The 19,857-nt window shown below is 36.7% G+C and overlaps 1 protein-coding gene across 1 annotated transcript in view; it reads left to right on the top strand.

The window, feature by feature from the left end:
- The window catches only part of ntrk3a (neurotrophic tyrosine kinase, receptor, type 3a), a gene marked incomplete at its 5' end in the record, with an annotated part of 276,753 nt that overhangs the window by 42,770 nt on the left and 214,126 nt on the right, over positions 1 to 19,857 (top strand). Inside the window, 2 exons of the mRNA XM_079809971.1 lie at positions 11,758 to 11,832; positions 18,679 to 18,750. Of these exons, the coding sequence (XP_079666097.1) occupies positions 11,758 to 11,832; positions 18,679 to 18,750 (147 nt within the window). The remainder of the gene's footprint in view (positions 1 to 11,757; positions 11,833 to 18,678; positions 18,751 to 19,857) is intronic.

Here is a 19,857-nt window from a genome sequence, read left to right as displayed (position 1 = left end):
GGCCGACACAGGACAAAGATGTCGTTGTCTGAGACAGCAGAGAGTAGCTAGTGCTCTATTGAGAAGTTTGTCCGTTTAGGGCTACTGTAGAAAAATGACGGCGCAAATTGGCGACTTCGCTGTAAGGCGACCCGCGACGTATGGAGATGGAAATGGCTCATTCTACGGTAATAAAAGCATAACGGTAGATTATGTAATGTCTTTATAATCTACTGAATACATAGTTATGTATATTATATTGCATTTCTGTCAATAGATCCTCAAAAATACTACACACTGAACCTTTAAGATCAACCTGTTACATGTTTTATATTGTTTAGAAGTGGTAGGTTTAGGGTATGAGTGGGGTTAGTTGCTCCAAAATATAAAAGTAGCCTATAAATATTTATAAAATCTACTTTTACAAATGCAAAGAATCTTGATCTGACGCATTGGGCAAACAACTGAAATCAATGGAGCCCCCTGCACATCGAAAAATGATGCTAAAGGAGTACCCTTTGCATTAAAAATTGACGCCGAGGGGTCCTGACCAAGCATCAGTATGTGACGAGTTGGGAGTGAGAACGTGTTGCCTATACCTAAAACCTACGTGCCCTCCAGAAGCTTGCACTCTGCAAGTAAATGGCGCCTTGTGGTGCCATCCCAAAGAGGCAGAAAATCACTTTCACGGACCTTAACCTTGACTGCTCCAAGCTGGTGGAATGACCCGCCTAATTCGACCTGAGCTGCTGACTCTTTAGCCATTTTCGAGAAACAAGTGAAGACGCAATTTTTCGTCAACACTTGACCCATTAAATCCCATTGGTCACAATAGTGACCGTAAAGAATATTTTCATTTATTAAGCTCTAAAAATGTTACTGCCTGGTTCAATTAAATGTGTGCGGTGCACATGGTTAGTGCAAATTGTCACATGACCAGAGCAGTTTACTTCTTGTTTGCACCATGAGAAGATGTGGGTGCATAAAAGCTCAGAAACAAAAGGTTAGCAAAGTATGTAAAAGGGATAGTTTTCATTCAATAATGAAAATTAACCCATGATTTACTCACCCTCAAGCCATCCCTAGGTGTATATGAGATTCTTCTTTCAGACGAATACAATCAGAGTTATATTAAAAGATGTCCTGGCTAATCCAAGCATTATAATGGCAGTGAATGGGGACCAAAATTTGAAGGCCAAAAAAGTGCATTATAAAAGTACTCCACACGGTTCCGGGGGGTAAATAAAAGCCTTTTTCTGGTCTGAAAACGAGGTGTGTTCAGGTACATTGTTGGCGCGTTGCTATTTTGAGGCAACTGAAAACGACTGCACCATTGAACACATCTCCTTTTCAGATGCATTTGCTATTTAAACAACATGAAAATGATAACTGCGTCAGGCTGAAACTAGCAAAAAATACTTGCGTCGTAAGTGTAGGGCCCAATGAATCAAGTAACATTTGAAAATCAAGTATCAGTCGTGTGCATGTTGTAAACACATCTTTGTATTTTGTCCCTCTTATGTTAAAGCATGACTATTTTTGGTGCAGCACGAGCTGCAGTTGCATCATTGCTTTCAGATATGTGCTTGTTTTTACAACCCGTCTCGGATTAGAATAATTTGCAGACTCAGCACAATATGGCTGTACCTCATGCTGCTGAGGGCTTGTTGATCCAGAACAGCGGCGCTGGGATAAAAGCAGTATGCTAATATGCCTAGCGTACATTTTCGTGTGAGCTGTTTCCTACCATGACATGCCACCTTCATACTTTCAATCCTTAGGTGTGCTTGGACTACATGATAGAACTATTATGATTAAATAGCTTTTTTGGGGAAGGAATGAGGGGTGTTGTTTTTTGTCTTCATGTAGGCTGGTACTGTAGGTGGTTGCAAAACCAGTCTTGAAAGCAGCCTGCGGATTCCAGAGAACAGCTGAGCGAGTGGGCGGCTTCACCGCTGAGATCAGGGGCGGCAGAGATGGAGGGAGAAAAAAAGAAAGGCCAAACGACCTCCCTCGTCTCTTCTGCACCTTCCTGTGCCTTCTCTTCCATCTCTGGCTGAAGCACAGTCATCGGCTTAGCCTCACGGAATGCCACAGGGGTCCGGCCGCGAAAAAGCATTCTGGTTTTTTTTTTCAAGCCGATAAATGAGGCTTTTAGAAGCAGTGCAAGTTTGTCTGATGGCTTTCAGATCCTCAGTGTCTCCCCTGTCATTTCTGCACCCAGCTGAGTTCAGGTCATTGCACTGTCGCAACTCTTCAAACCAGGGCTGGGCTTCTGGGATTCAATCCCTGAATGTTTTTTTTAGCACCTTTTTTACCTCTATACGGGGTCATTTTTGTCACTGTTAAATATATTTATAGCTCTACTTCCTTGTGTAACACTGTTCCTCTGGCTTTTGCATGGTGCTAAAATTGTTTTTTTAAAGTTGTGCAAGAAAGGCTGAAATAGTTTTTTCTTCTTCATAATCTCACATTTAATTCAATGTGTTACTTTTTTGTGAAATTTAGCAATTTCTGAGTGAAAAGTGTCAAAGTAAATCATATTCCATTTTTTATTTTTATTTTTATGGAAGGCTAAGGTCATGGGTTCAATTCCAACCAGGGTTATTAAAGTTTGATATTTTTTATATTTCTATTTTAATTTAGTTGTTCGTCGTCATTGTTAGTTTTAGATTTTTTTCTTTCAGTTTTATTTATTTGATTATTATGAATCATTTTTGTACTTGAAATAAAGCTAAATTATAAAATAAAACCTAAATTAGAAATGTTGCCTTGGCAACCAACTAACTGAAAAGCTCTAAAGTGACTAAATTAAAACATTAAAATGAATTTGCTGACTTAAAGATGATTTATAGAAATATGAAAAAAAGAGACAAAAGTACATAACAAAATGACTAAAATTTGAACTAAAATGGAAAAGGAATATTTTTTCGAAATATTAAATACATTTGCATTTTTTTATAATTGAAATAATTCAAAATATGAATAAATGCTATAATAATATATAAATAATACTAAAACAACACTGTAATGTGATGTGCATATTTTTGTATACCATGAATCACACTCCAAAAGTATCTTGGGACATTTTAAATGTATTTTAGTTAGTTTTGGAGTGATAAAAATGTAATTTACTTCAGTTTTTCCTTACACAAGTTTTTGGTACACTATGTAACTTTTGACCCTCTAACGGTTAAAAAACAAAACTGCTCGTATAATGCGGAAGGGCATTGTTTTGGTTATGCTTTGTATTGTGTGGATGAATATGGTTATCCTCAGTGTTGGGGGAAAGTTACTTTGAAAAGTAATGCATTACAATATTGCGTTACTCCCTTAAAAAGTTCTTACTTTGTAAGAAAATGGAAGAATAGGACACAGGAGAAAAATGTTAAAAAGTAAAAATCTAGTCATTTTTGCTCATGGTTTAAATGAATCGTCGAAGGTTAGCAGCAAGAATTGGCCAATAAGGGTCAAGTTACTTGTAATGCGTTACCCCCAACACTGGTTATCCTTTCTGCTTATAAAACATTCACTATATTTTAATATATAAAAAAACACACTGTTTGCCAATAATGTAAAAAAGTAGTGTTTTAAAGCTTAGTTGAAGTTGTCGCTAGACTTTGCTTTAAGACTTATACACTCATAAAAATGACTCTTTGTTTATGTAATGTCAACAAGTCTATTATAGTCCTATATTTCATCGAAGGTGGTATATTTCATAGATCAGTGGTTGCTTGGAGTTTGATTTCTAGCTCCTTGTTTATTTTTTCAGCATTTCCTTTCAGTGTGCAAAGAATTTGGATCATTGATGTGTAAAATAAATGTCTGGACTCCTATAGCTTTGGCTGTGCATCTGTCATGTTGACGACCGAAAGGAAAGAAGGGAATGAACAACAATAAAAAGAGAAATTAAGTTTTGTGGGGTTGTCAGATCTCGCTACGCCAGCGTGTTGCTACACAAAGTTAATTATTGGAATGGTTCGGTAACTCACCATGACTTTGTATTCATTCTTCACCTAAAGCTGAAGTGAATGGAAGATTTAGAGCTGGCAGTCCTCCAGTGTTTCGCACCGTCTCTCTGATTCCCTACATCAAACAGAGCGCATATGCAGATCTCCAATACTGGAATATTTATGAAAAGCAGACCAATCCCTCCTGTTGCGACACCATTTTGGAGATGGAACTAGATGTTTTTTGGAGGTTTGGGATGTAATGATGTACTTCCTTAGCCATTCATAGAGCAATCTGTACTTTTGGCAGAGAACGCACCAGCTAGCGTTTAGGTAGTGGTCAGAAGTAAATCTATTACTGTGAAATAAGAAATCCTACTGTGTGCAACAAAAAAGGGCTTGCCTGATGAAAACCTTTCTCAAGAGCATCAGCATTTCATATATACATGCGCATTTCCTATGCAACATTACAGAAATTATTATTTTAATATATTATTTTATTATCTATTAAAAAAAACTGCTCAAAAAACAGGACAGATACATGCTGGTTTCAAGCTTTATTTATTTATTTTTATTAAGATTTATATAAGTTCCATGTGGGTAATCTATTATTCCATTAACTTTTCCTGTTGTTTTAGGTTTTTATTGTGGTATCGGTTCAAGTATCAAAGTCCATTGCATTGTTTTGTAGCCAATGTGTGTGTGTGTATATATATATATATATATATACATGTTGATATTGTAGAACCTGGTTAACAACATTTTAAATGTAATGTTACGGCAGACATGAATTTGTGTGGATAGTGATAGATGCAAATGTAAAGCAATATGCTCAAGTCTGACTTCCGCTTCATGTTGCTTCAAGCATTTTTATGCTAACTTTGGACTTAAAACAAGCCATGCTTATCTTGTTAGCTGCAGCTCTGCATTGTTTTTCCACAAGAAAGCAGGTATCTTATATTGGGTTTGTCCCAGGAATTTGTCCATGGAACCCCCACCCCCCCCCCCCCCCCCCCCAGACCTGTTGCTGTCTGCGTTTCCATCATGGTCTAAAGTACCGTGAAGATTAAGCAAATTAGTCCGGCAACTTTCCAGTTCCCGCTGGATTTCATCCTCCGCATATAAGCTTAATAAAGCCTGAACCTCGTCGTCGGTCCATCTGTTGGATTTTTTAAACTCCATTGTTGATTCGAATAGCAAACAACTCATACTGCACGCACCGCAACAGACTTTTAAAAAGGGTGGTTGAAATAAAATGCTGCGTGAACTCAACCAATCAGCATGATTTAAGCCCCACCCCCGAAAGTTCCTGAACTTTGAAAAAGTACTACCTTTCTGAGGGGGAAAATGTTTACCTGGAACTTCAATTAGACCCTGGTCCCTGCTGTCGAAACACACAGTGTTACACACAGAGTACCACCCCAAAGTCCCTAGTTCCTGCGGTGGAAACGCGGATTTAGATAACAGCTTTTCTGTTGTGGATGTTTCTTGAATGGAAAAGAGCAGCTTGGACACTCTACAAAATATCTCCTTTTGTGTTCCACGTTACAGAGCTGAGGTGACACTGTTACAGATATGTAGGCTAAAGATTTTCCCCGCAATAGGAAAAACATCCTTCATTTTATGGTTGGAAATTTTATGGATGGAGGAAATTCAAGTTTGACGTGTTTTTTTTTTACAATAACCATTTCCTTATATGACAGCAATATAAGCTGTCGTATTTGAATGAATTTGAAATGTTTTATGGCAGCATGTTTTTTTAAGGCAGGCTTGAAGTGTCAAAGAGACAGTTTTGCCATAAAAGTAATGCTTAAATCTCTACAATTAACCAAATTGTGATTAATTCAAGTCATTCTGTGGCCATCTGCAGAAGCTTTTAGCTCTCATGAATGTTTATTGTGGCAAACCGTTGCACATATTTAATGAATCCTCACAGGAATGTTTGTTTACAAGTTTGTTTTTATGTGTGCTTACCAAAAAGATTTACGGATCCATTATGATATGATGACTGAAGAGGGCCAAATGGGTCTGGAAGTGTACAGGAGCCACAGGAAGTTGTGTCTACTTTAGATACTTGTTCTTCAGACGCTATGGGTCTGCTCTTTGACTCATTACTGGTCACTTAGAAACTGCACAGTATAATCAATGGAGCCATCAATTAGTCGATGTGTCAGTTAGTCACAGGGGCAAAAACCCAGCTCACACTTTCAGATCTGTCTAGTCCATCACCGTCCGCCAACTTCCCCTCCAAATTTCGATTTCTCCGTGCCTTCAACTTTGTTTAAGCGCAGTCTGCAGAATCTCTTCAGCGTTTAAAGAAATGCTGATGAGTACTCAAAGAACTGTGAAAAATCATCCTGTTAGCTGACAGCCAGATTGCCCTCATGTTGTTTCAAACCTGTATGATTTTCCTCTCTGCAGCCCAAAAGAAGACTGTTCACGCTGCTCTTTTGAATGTAATGAACTTGAATGAGTACTGAGCCTTGAAGCTCCAAAAAGGACCAAAAATTTGCTGTAAAAGCACCAAAGTGTAGACCGTATGACCTGTGGCTAATAATTCACCCAAACGTCATTCCAGGAAATCCCTATGGGCATCATACTATCGCTATAGCTGAATAAACAGAAGATTGAAACGCTTTGATTGATTAAACATGACTAATAAACACACGACTGCAACAATATATGGTTTATCTGAGTTCTTTAGGCCTTCTCATTTATTTTCATTATAATAAAGTATATTTATATTTCAATACTAATCGACATAGCCTTTATCACTGTAAAGAATACTATGAAATAATATGTTGAGTGCCTTATTCTGTAAGAAGCCACATCATCTCATAGAAGGATGCTCAACTGTTGTTAGAAGTGAGTAAAAACATGTTAATAAATGATGTTTTTTGTTGGACAAGAGGTTCATAAATGCTTCTCTTGTTTGGAAAGATGTTTGACGTGTGTTGCTTTTTCAAATGCACGTGGCAGAATGTACTACTGTTCACAGAGCCATGCTTCACTGACAAGCTGCGCATAAAAATAATTTCATAATCGCAATAAGCGAGGGAGTATATGATGACAACATTTTTGGATGAGCTATGCCTTTAAGATATGGATCACTTTTCTGGTGCTTTTTTGATGGCATGGTTGTTTATAATGGTATTATTTATATAGCCTACTATAATTGTATTGATTAATATTTTGAATTAACTTTTTTTTAAGTTTAAATTTTAATGTTAAAGTTAAAGTCATTTTCTTATGTCCTTTAGTCATTTTTATTCATTTAATTTATTTTAATTTATTAGTTTATTAAATATTTGAATACATAATTTTTTTTGTTTTGTCATTTTAATTCTTCAACTTAAATTTATTTTATTTCGGTTAGTTGCCAAGGCAGCATTTCTAATTTTCATTTAAGTTATTTTGTAAATTCGTTTTTTCATTCTTTGTTCCTTTTTTATTTTAATTAATGACATATATTTCAACTAACAAAAACTTTTTACTACAGTAACAGCAGTGATTGACGGTCACATTTATTAATTATTCATTTATTTCAATTTAATTTTTTTAGTAATTGAATTCTTAAACTTAAATGATATAACATTCTTCAAAATGTCTCATTTTATACTCCAAAGAAGAAATTAAGATTTGGAACAAAATGAGGATGAGTGATGACAGAATTGTATTTTTGGGTAAATCATTTGGACATTTTGGCCGTCTGCTTTGCCTAATCACATGACCTTTAATTTTTCAGATCAACTGGTTTAGAACGATTGCCATATCATAAGATCTGTGCTATGCACTCAATCTTCTCAAAGCTCAAACAGCCACAGTCCAACCACCTGTCATAAATATCACTTACGGGTAGAACCACGTGTAGTTAGCAATTGGGATGCACGTCGAGGTGTCTCTGTGCCGAATGTGGTCTGTTTTTCTCATAAATGCACCCACATACGCCCACTCATACAGACACAGATCAAGTGTAGACTGTTGGCATGTTCAAACCAGATATGGACATTGTTACATTTCTACGGCTGATGTAAATATGTGCAAGCCGAGCTCAGAAAACCTGATGCTAGCAACAGATGGAGGGCAGCTCGTAATTTCCCGGGCAAATCCATGAGATGCGTGTCATGCAGCTGCTTACCGCGGTGTCAAGAAAAACAGCATCTGGGTGTGTGTATGTGCAAGCGAATGAGTGATCGGGAAAGAGAAGCGCCTGAGCCCGAGCCACTGAATGATTGAACTGACAGTATCGAGAGCATGACACAGTGGCAAATCCCAGAAGTTTTAAATCATTTGTCGTTAAGTGCCAGAGATAAATAAGCGATTAAGACTCGGGATTCCTTTAGGAGTGTGGCAAAATGGCCTACACCGTTCGATTCGCTCGCCACCAGATGCCAAACGGTACTTCCTGTCAGCGGACGAGAGGGGAGAGAATCGCATTTCCATGACAGCAAACTACAAGTGCACGCATTTGCATTGCTGACAAGCCAAATGCTCCAGGGGATGTGGCAGCCCTCTCCTCAATTAAACGCTTTGTCATTAGCTTAGATGTAATTGCATTGTGGGTAATTTAAACTAGTCGTTTGGGAGCACCAGACAGCGAGTAATGGTGAACTACAGTCAATGTTGATCTCGTCATGAAATTAGAAATGTGTGTTGTTAAGATATACTTTTGGTTTTGTAAATAATAATGAAGACAAAATGGACAATTTTTGTCTATGCTCACCAAGACTGCATTCATTTCATAAAAAAATACAGTTAAACCGGTAATTTGTGAAATATTATTATAAATATTTATTTTCTAATAACTTATTTTTTAAAATATTTCTAATGTAATTTATTCCTGTAATCAATGTTGAAAACTGTTGTGCTGCTTAACCCTTAAATGCATGAATGCTTCGCCAATCATTATTACATATCTGGGTCTTTAGCGACCCGGATCTATATCTAACACGGATATAAATCTCTCTTGATATAAGAGTAACAATTACAGAAGAATAAAATAAAGCATATGTTGTTCCCTTTTGGAGTTTAGAAGGGTTCAGTTTGAGCAGATGTTTTTTATACCATCATCCCTGTCCTCGTCAGAGCTCATTTCCCAGTACATTCAGCATCTGGCTCATATTTGCCATCTCAAACATATTCTCAAAACTATCTTCAAAATCAATATTTTGAGCGCTGACAGCTTCTTCACCAGATCCACCATCAAGTGACTGTGACACTAATATTTGATTGCGTTCAGCACTTGTTCTGCAGTAAATCACTGAGCCATTTCAAGGTTTGTTGATGATACTTCCTATTCTTTTGTTTTCTGCCTGCGGTAACTATGAGTGAAACGTCACTTCATCATTGTGTATCAGACATTGCCACCTTGTGGAATAAAGGTGAATTGCACTTATTCAGTCATCAAAGATTAAATTATTGTTGTGCAGAAAAATATACTTACACTGTTACACACCTCGATTCGTTAAATAAAATTTATGGTAAAACTTTTATAATTTTATTCGTTTTATTGTTATATTGTTTATAATGAATTGATTAAGGAATACTAAGAAGATGGATTTCTAACTTTAAAAAATGAATGAGGAGGAGGGTAGTGAATGACGTCCCGGGGCACTAAAGACCCGAGGTATACATTTGAGGATTAATGTTTTTTTTTTTATAATAATTTAAAAAAAAAAGAACCATGGATATTTCTTTAGTCTTTTTTAAAATTATTTTTATATATTTGTTATTTTTCATTATATTTATTTTATTCCATTAGTGCACCACCTCTTCTCTTTTTAGTAGTTTATCTTATTGATGCTTACTGTTATAATGAGTTCCTGGTACAGTATATCCACATATGTCTCCAGGCTGTCCTCTATGGCACATGAGCCAACAGAAGACAGATGCTGGTGAGGCAGAAGCCTCCTTCTTTTCATCTAAAACCCTTCGTCACTGACACTGGAAAACACTTTCCTGCAGCCAAAAGGGTCCTTCAAACCGAAGGGCTTCCAAAACCACATTTCACAGTACGGCATTGATTAGAAAAACAGTTTTTCCTGGCGTTCAGAAATCTACCCCAACTACTAAAGTTGTTTAGCTAATTGAAACATTTGTAAATGTGTGCATGCTTTGAACATCTGCATTACAAGACTTTTAGCACATACAATTACCATAGCATTTCACTAAAATAAGTCTCTTTAATGAGAAATGTGTGCTTTTTTATCCCTCCACGTTTGCTCTGAAATCTCCACAGATGGTCTGTGTCTGCATCCATCCAGGCTAATTTTTGGTTAATGTCTGATTCTTTCTGATAGGCCAATGTGGACTTAATTACTCTGCTGGATCCCGTGTCAGCGTGTGACGTAGGTAACTTATAAAAATAAACAGCCGAGAAGTGTATTATGCTTTTGACAACTGGCTGTGAATGGGAAATTACCATCTGTATTTATTTGCTATTAAACAGCTTGGTCAAGCAAAGGGAGTCAAACATCATTTGTTTGCAGATGTCTCTTAGTTTGATATTTGTTTTGTCTATGTAATGAAATTAAGCGTTTGCCTCTGTATTTGAAACAGTTGTAGTTTATCTGTGTTGACTTGAAAAAATGCGATTTGCATAACTCAAAGTTTCATTTCACTTTGAGTTGCGTCTACTCGCCGACAAGCCATCGTTGTCTTCTGAGCGGCTGTGTTTATCAGCGTTTAGCAGCGGATGCCCAAAGTGTTCAAGATGGGGAAACTTCTAGAAACATGGTTATGGCGTTGGTGAAACTTCTGAAAACATTTATTAATCAGAGTCTGTGTTGTAATGGGCGCTAATTCACAAAATGATGATGCCAGCTGGCTCTTGTCACAGCTGCGCTGAAGAGGTCTAGTTATTTCAGTCAACTACTGGCACCAGTACTGATAAAAAATCATGAACGCTGTCTATTTTTGTTCTTGGGGTCTAATGAAATGTTTTATGGCTTTATCAGATGTTCTTTATCTGTTGGAAATGTATTTTATTTCTCAGTGGAAATGAGCAGGCGCAGTTACATATCTATTTTTACTAACTAAAATAGTCTGTAGTCTAAAAAATATTATCTGTTTTTCAGACTGTGCATTTATTATGATGATGTAATACTCTTGGTGTGCTAAATCCACTTGTAGCATATTGGTTATTAATTTTAATGTGTTAATTATACACTGCCCGGTCATAAAAAGTCACTGTTTGAATTTAAATTGGCAAATGCTTAAGAGTCTATGATTGGATCATTATTGCAGTGATTATTATGTTTCTAGCATGTTAAATGTTTGGCAAAAGTTCTTCTAACCCTAATTGATGGAGTGTGTAGCTTTTCATTTCTTAAACAACCATGTAGGAAGACACATTATGGCCATATTCCAGGATGACTATGTCAAAATTCATCAGGCTTAAAGTGTGAAAGAATGGTTGGGAGAGAGCATGAAGGATAATTCTCACACATGAGTTGGCCATTCTGACTCCAGACCTTGAATTCATTGAAAGTCTTTGGGATGTGCTGGAGGAGACTTAACAGAGTGCTGGACTCTTGCATTGTCATTACAAGATCTGGACCAAAAATTGATGCACAAAAGATTATTTCCACCAGGAGATGCATTGATTTTTGGTCAAGATCTTGTATCGGCAATGCAAGAGTCAAGCACTCTGTAAATGAATAATTATCGGCTTATTGGTCCCGATTTTAATATCAATGAATTCCTAACATTTATCATGCTCTTGTTTTCTTTCTTTGAACAAATTACAACAACTTTCCTTTATCTGCAGGCTAATGGGACTTTGTAGATGCATATCTTCTAATTCTATATTCTGGATTTGTTTTTGCAGACACATTGAGAACTGGTCAGGCTTGCAGACGTTGAGGGACGTTGACATGGCGTTGTACACTGGGCTTCAGAGACTGTGAGTACCACATTGCTACCACTTCTTTTTGATCAGACATCAGCAGGAATGTATTGCTAGCGATGGCATTCTAACATGGGCGAGTTTCACAGTGGCATCCAAATGCTTTTTCTAGCCAGCCCCACATAAAAAGTGTCTCCCCAAGGCCTGCTTTAAAATGATCAAATAATGCTGCTGAAGTAGCCAGAAAATTTAATTACATCCCCCAACACCCTCCATATGGTCAAGACTTGCTTTACCTCATTCAGTCTGCTGCGGTGATGCTCATATCTTTACTTGGCTCTTCATAAGTAGGGCTTCCTCCCTCACAAGACCCCCTCAAACCTCCTTCTCCCTTCCTATTACAGCTCGACTGGTTAATGGAGGCCAGGAGCAATGATTAATAAGGTTCTCATTAGCGGTTAACTGTAACCCGCACTATTAAGGTGATGTGGCAGAACCTGGTCACAGTCTGTCACAAGAGGGAATTTCTGAGCTGCGAAGATTACGTTTTTTTTTTTCCACCACTGTGAATGTGTGATCTATGGAAGCTGGTTTCCGCCACGGAATAAAAATATTTAAGATAATTGCAACTTTTTTTCTCTGAATTGTAAGATTGCAATTGTGAGTTATAAAGTCAGTTTTCCTAGATATAAAGTCAGAATTGCAAGATATAAAGTCAGAATTGTGAGTTATAATGTCAGAGTTGCAAGATATAAAGTCAGAATTGCAAGATATAACGTCGGATTTGCAAGATATAAAGTCGGAATTGCAAGATATACAGTTGGATTTGTGTGATATTTAATCTTGCAATTGTGAGTTATAAAGTCATAATTGTGAGTTATAAAGTCATAATTGTGAGTTATAAAGTCAGAATTGCTAGATATAAAGTCAGAATTGTGAGATATAGAGTCAGAATTGTGAGATATAAAGTCAGAATTGCAAGATATACAGTTGGATTTGTGTGATATTTAATCTTGCAATTGTGAGTTATAAAGTCAGAAATGTGAGTTATAAAGTCAGAATTGTGAGTTATAAAGTCAGAATTGCTAGCTATAAAGTCGGAATTGTGAGATATAGAGTCAGAATTGTGAGATATAAAGTCGGAAGTTGGATTTGTGTGATATTTAATCTTGCAATTGTGAGTTATAAAGTCAGAATTGTAAGTTATAAAGTCAGAATTGTGAGTTATAAAGTCAGAATTGCTAGATATAAAGTCAGAATTGTGAGATATAGAGTAAGAATTGCAAGATATAAAGTCGGAATTGCAAGATATAAAGTCAGAATTGTGAGATATAAAGTCAGAATTGCAAGATATAAAGTCGGAATTGCAAGATATACAGTTGGATTTGTGTGATATTTAATCTTGCAAATTGTGAGTTATAAAGTCAGAATTGCTAGATATAAAGTCAGAATTGTGAGATATAGAGTCAGAATTGTGAGATATAAAGTCGGAATTGCAAGATATAAAGTCGGAATTGCAAGATATAAAGTCGGAATTGCGAGATATAAAGTCAGAATTGCGAGATATAAAGTCGGAATTGCAAGATATAAAGTCGGAATTGCAAGATATAAAGTCGGAATTGTGAGATATAAAGTCAGAATTGTGAGATATAAAGTCAGAATTGTGAGATATAAAGTCGGAATTGCAAGATATACAGTTGGATTTGTGTGCATGACATTTATTCTTGCAATTGTAAGTTATAAAGTCAGAATTGCAAGATATAAAGTCGGAATTGTGAGATATAAAGTCGGAATTGCAAGATATAAAGTTGGAATTTGAAGATATAAAGTCGGAATTGCAAGATATAAAGTTGGAATTTGAAGATATAAAGTCGGAATTGCAAGATATAAAGTTGGAATTTGAAGATATAAAGTCGGAATTGGAAGATATAAAGTCAGAATTGTGAAATATAAAGTCAGAATAGTGAGATATAAAGTCAGAATGGCAAGATATAAAGTCAGAATTGCAAGATATAAAGTCGGAATTGCGAGATATAAAGTCAGAATTGCGAGATATAAAGTCAGAATTGCAAGATATAAAGACGGAATTGCGAGATATAAAGTCGGAATTGCGAGATATACAGTTGGATTTGTGTGATATTTAATCTTGCAATTATGAGTTATAAAGTCGGAATTGCAAGATATAAAGACGGAATAGCGAGATATAAAGTTGGAATTGCAAGATATAAAGTTGGAATTGGAAGATATAAAGTCGGAATTGCAAGATATAAAGTTGGAATTGGAAGATATAAAGTCAGAATTGTGAGTCATAAAGTCAGAATTGCAAGATATAAAGTCGGAATTGCGATATATAAAGTCAGAATTGCGAGATATAAAGTCAGAATTGCAAGATATAAAGACGGAATTGCGAGATATAAAGTCGGAATTGCGAGATATACAGTTTGATTTTTGTGGTATTTAATCTTGCAATTGTGAGTTATAAAGTCGGAATTGCGAGATATAAAGTTGGAGTTGCGAGATATAAAGTCAGAATTGCGAGATATAAAGTTGGAGTTGCGAGATATAAAGTCAGAATTGCGAGATATAAAGTTGGAGTTGCGAGATATAAAGTCGGAATTGCGAGATATACAGTTGGATTTGTGTGGTATTTAATCTTGCAATTGTGAGTTATAAAGTCAGAATTACGAGATATAAAGTTGGAATTGTGAGATATAAAGTCAGAATTGCGAGTCATAAAGTCAGAATTGCGAGATATAAACCCACAATTCTAACTTAATTTCTTGCAATTGCAAGTTTATATCTCACAATTGTGACTTTATAACTCCCAATTACGAGTTTATGTCATGTTATTCTGACTTTCTCGTAACTGCATGTTTATATCTCGCAATTCTGACTATATAAACTCGCAAGTCTGAGGGAAAAAAGTCAGCATTGTGAGATAAAAAGTCGTAATAACCTTTTTTATTTTTTATTCTGTGGTGGAAACAAGCTTTCATGGTGAACATTCTAGACTTTTAGCACGTGAATTTATGTCAGAGTCCGCAACATGTCACACTCTAGGGCTTGTGTTGATAAATAACAAATAAAACATTTAAAATGCAAGTGGGACTCCTGGGACACTACAAATCATGCAGCTTTGACGTTTGATTTCTTCGCATTAAGGCAAGAAGTCAATCTCCGATATTTCAGATGTTCCGTTGGTCAAAAAAGTTTTTTTTTTTCATTGTTTAAATTTGCAAAACCCCAAATTTGGAACTTACGCACATGAAATTTGCATATGGTTGCATTCTTGCTCTTCCTGCATTCTAATGCAAAGGTAAGTTCATCAAACATTTAGGACACTATTTTAGCGCAAAGAAAATGTACCGTTCACACCAAGAATGATGCCTACCTTAGCGTCCACGCCAATGCACGATCATGTTCTGTAAATGTTTAATCTCTTTAAAGTCTGGTGGATTCTGACTGTTTTTATCATCTGAAACTGTTTTTTCTTTTTCAGATGAAAAAAATATTTCTGAAAGTCGTTAACGTTAGTGGTTTGTGACGTTGATGTTAGTTGTGTGTGGAAGTCTCTGTTCTTAAAGAATTAAAATTATCGTCCTTGGTGTGAACAGATCTTAATAGACATTTTCTAGTGATCATGCTATACTGAAAACCCAAATAAGTTGACAAAACTCAAAATTAGTTAAGAAAGTAAGCAGAACTGGTAGATTTTAATTTTGTACTCATACATTTTAATTACAATTAACTTGAAATATATGAGTAAGCTAATTCTTATTTAACTTTAATTATCATACAATCTCAACTTAATTATTTAGTACTGGAAACTTGGCTAGCTTTAACTACTGCAGTAATTAATCGGTTCCACTTTATATTAGGTGTCTTTAACTACTATGCACTAACATTTAAAATAATAATTTGATACAGTGCACTTACACTATGTACATGTTTTCACATTGTACTTGTATAAGTATAATGACCTGCATGTAATTACATCTGTAATAAATTTTTGTAGTTACAGCTATAATTACACTGTTGAGCCTTCCCTTCTCTTTTAACCCACCCTTAAATCTACCCATACCACCAAACCTGTCCCTAACCTTATCCGTATCCCACCTCAAGAGCGGCAAGTGTTTTGCAATACAACATAAACACCATAAGTAAATTGTACTACATGGTAGTTAAAGACACCTAAAATAACGTGGGATCAATTAATCAAATGATGTAGATTAATCTGCAATTGTCAGCATTTTAAGGAGCCACTGGGATTTGGGTGTACATGTTAAACATGCTCCTATCCTCTAAATAATTTGCTAGGCAAACTTGTGTCTTAAAATCTTCCTCCTCAGAATCAATCTAGTCTGGTCTGAGACATCCGTTCGGACCACCATTCGCGATTCAAAATTAGCAGTTGATAATCATCCATGTTAAGCATCGTGTTCATCTGGCTTAAGTCTCCAACCTCTTGCAAAACAAAATACTTTGATGCAATCGCTCCAGAAAAAGCCCCTAATAACAAGAGCTGAGAGTGCTTCGTGCAAATAAACATCTCACAAATGCCAATGAAAAAAAATTATTCAATATACATAATTGATTCCAGCTGCCAGTGTAAATAACTCCAGAAGCAAGGAGGCAGGCTCTTGATGATATTCTGCCCTTAATGATGTTACTTGAGGAGAGGAGACAGACTGGAAGAGAAGATTAGATGATGTTTTTTTCTCTCTCTTTTACTTCCACATTTCCCCTTTTGACACTGCTGTGAGACGGCTAGACAATTAGCAGCCCGTTTAGCCTCTAGCTGCTGTCAGATCCATTTAAAATGACGAACGTGAACTGGTCTTTCACTCTTTTTTTTTTTTTACCATCTCACCACCTCTTAGACCTATGATTTGCTCAAATAAGATCTTTTTGCAAAATCTTTTAGGCTAATCAAAGCAACTTAGTGCAGCATTTGACATTAGGATAACCTAATTGTCCTTTGCCACAAGGTGGCTGATGTTTTTTTTTTTTTTGGTAGCGCAAGTAAAATTACATTTTCCCATGAGACCATCACATCTCTTGCACTCGTTTTACATATTTGTCATAACAAATATTTCCTCTAAGCTAAGAGTGTGCGTGGCTGCACACTTTAGATGTTGCTCGCGCGCAGATGAAAAAACAAATTGTGTGGAAAAAGCTAGATTTAGAGATAAATGAATGATTTCCAGTATGAAACTGAAGCTGTGTGAAATCTTATATAGAAAAACATAGCAAGATTATTTTGTGAAAGGAACATATTCGGGTCTTAAGCGACCCGGATCTATATCTAACACGGATGGATCTCTACATGTCGCGATGATATAAAACTCTTCTGATATTAGAGTAACAAATACAGAAGGATAAAATAAAGCATATTTTGTTACATTTTGGGGCTTGGAAGGGTTCATTTTGAGCAGATGTGTTATACCATCATCCCTGTCCTCGTCAGAGCTCATTTCCCAGTACATTCAGCATCTGGCTCATATTGCCATCTCAAACATATTCTCAAAACTATCTTCAAAATCAATATTTTGAGCGCTGACAGCTTCTTCGCCAGATCCACCATCAAGTGAAAGTGACACTAATATTTGATTGCGTTCAGCACTTGTTCTGCAGTAAATCACTGAGTCATTTCATGTTTTGCTGATGATACTTCCTATTCTTTTGTTTTCTGCCTGCGGTAACTATGAGTGAAACGTCACTTCATAATTGTGTATCAGACATTGCCACCTTGTGTAATAAAGGTGAATTGCACTTATTTAGTCATCAAAGATTCAATTATTGTTGGGCAGAAAAAAATATACTTACACTGTTACACACCTCGATTCGTTAGCGATCCTATACAATTTTTACAAAACAATGAATGGTAAAACAGGCATTCATTATAATTGTATTATATTTTTTGTGTTATATTGTTCATAACAAATTGATTGAGGAATACTAAGAAGGTTGATGTCTAACTGTTAAATGAATGAGCAGGAGGGTAGTGAATGATGTTGCGGGTCACTAAAGACCCGAGGTATGCGTATTCTCAAAACTATATGCATAGTTTTAATGGTTAAAGACCATTTTTCAGCATTTTGTATGTGTTTAATATTATAGTTCACCCAAAAAGGAAAATGCTCATGTTGTTCCAAACACGTAAGATCTTCGTTCATCTACGGAACACAAATTAAGATATTTTTGTTTAAAACCAGAGAGCTTTCTAATTCCACATAGACTGCAACACAACAGCCACTTTCAAGACCCAGAAAGGTGGTAAAGACATCGTTTAAATAGTCCATGTGACTCCAGTGGTTCAACCTTAATGTAATGAAGCAACAGGAATACTTTTTGTGTGCAAAAAACAAACAAAAATAATGATTTTATTCAACAGTCTCTTCTCTTTCGTGTCACTCTCCTTAGCAATTCACGTAAGCACCACAACACATGCATGTGGTGCTCAGCCAATAGTATGCCGGCGTTCTGCCGTAGAACCCGGAAGCGCTGTGTGAATAGCCCAACAACGTGAATAGCGTAAGAGAGTGACAGAGAAGAGAAGACATTGTTGAATAAAGACCACTGTAGTCCCATGGACTATTTTTAACGATCTCTATACTACATTTCTGGGGCTTGAAAGTGGTCATTGTGTTGCTGTGGGGTCAGAAAGCTCTCTGAATTTATCAAAAATGTCTTCATTTGTGTTCTGAAGACGAACAAAGGTCTTGCGTGTTTGGAACGACATGAGGGACATGAGTGATTAATGACAGAAATTTAGTTTTTGGGTGAACTAACCCTTTAAGATTTAATGTTTTCATTTAAATGTGTATAAACTGAAAAAATGCCCAGCAAGAAAAAAATGTTGGGAAACTACTAATACATCTTTGTTTGTCCTTTCCATTTCAGGACCATTGTGAACTGCAACTTACATGTGATTCAGCCACGGGCCTTCGCTCAGAACCCAAACCTGCACTACATGTGAGTCCCGTGTGCTAGGATGTTCTCGCACCCTCTGATTAAACACCTCATTCGAAAGTCAATTGTTTGTTCCTCGAGACTCGTACTGTTAGAGATTGCGAAGTTGGGTTCACTCGTTCATCTCCACCAGGCAATAGATCTTCTTAAGTAGGCCATGTTTAGCAAATGGGGACAATGCATTTTCCATCTTTGGATACTCTCACGGTATCACGGCTGTTCTTATTCAAAAGATGCCTTGGACCTCCGTGCATAATTTATGATGATAAAGTTCCCCTCGATGTGTTACCGAGCACCACCCGCAGCCATTTCTCAAAAGTGAGCTTTGCGCGCAGGCCAGCAGACACATACATTGGTTTTAATCTCTAAAGAGCAGCTTTGCTGTGCGCTTGTTAACATATCGTCTTTGTCTTTAGTCATTTGATGGTTTAAAATTGCTTGACCGAAATGACTCCTTTCGATAATTGGCTTAACAGTCTGTGCCATAAAGCGGCGTTGTGTGCCTCTTGAAATTCTGTGTTAGATTGCATGCTCACTTCCTCGTTCCGACAGTCAGAAAGACCCTCTGTTGTGTGCTCTGAATAAACAAAGTTTGTTTGAGGTAGAGCTGCCTGAGTTGTGGGGAAGAAGATGGTGGAGAACGTGGGCACAGAGAGAGAGAGAGAGAGAGAGAGAGAGAGAGAGAGAGAGAGAGAGAGAGAGAGATGATTTACTTAATGAAGGCTGAATTGGACGAGTGTGACAGGACTGTTATTTCCCAATTTCCTGCGGTGAGCGGTGAAAAGGACATGGAATCACACAGTCACCTCCACACACAATTTGTGCTGTCCATCACATCCTGCAAATGCACTTATTTTCTCTCTGTCATAAACTGACGTGTATGCGATTTTGTGTTGGTGAATGTCTTCTGTATTGAATGTTCAGGTATTTGTCACTACGTGTGTCCACTGTAAGCACTTCAGTAGGGTTTGCGGTAGAATTTTTCAAGTATGACCTGGACAGTAGCAGTCTGTTCCAGCTCAAACTATGTGTAGACATGGGATACAGATCATTTGCACATTTTTTGTCATCACCACCACAGTGTCATTTCCACCACATTGTGGCCAGACT

Source organism: Gobio gobio (assembly GCF_949357685.1).
Source record: "Gobio gobio genome assembly, chromosome: 25".
NCBI classification, from domain to species: Eukaryota; Metazoa; Chordata; class Actinopteri; order Cypriniformes; family Gobionidae; genus Gobio; species Gobio gobio.
The sequence above is the reverse complement of the archived record's forward strand: the minus strand, read 5'-3'. Positions and strand labels throughout refer to the sequence as shown.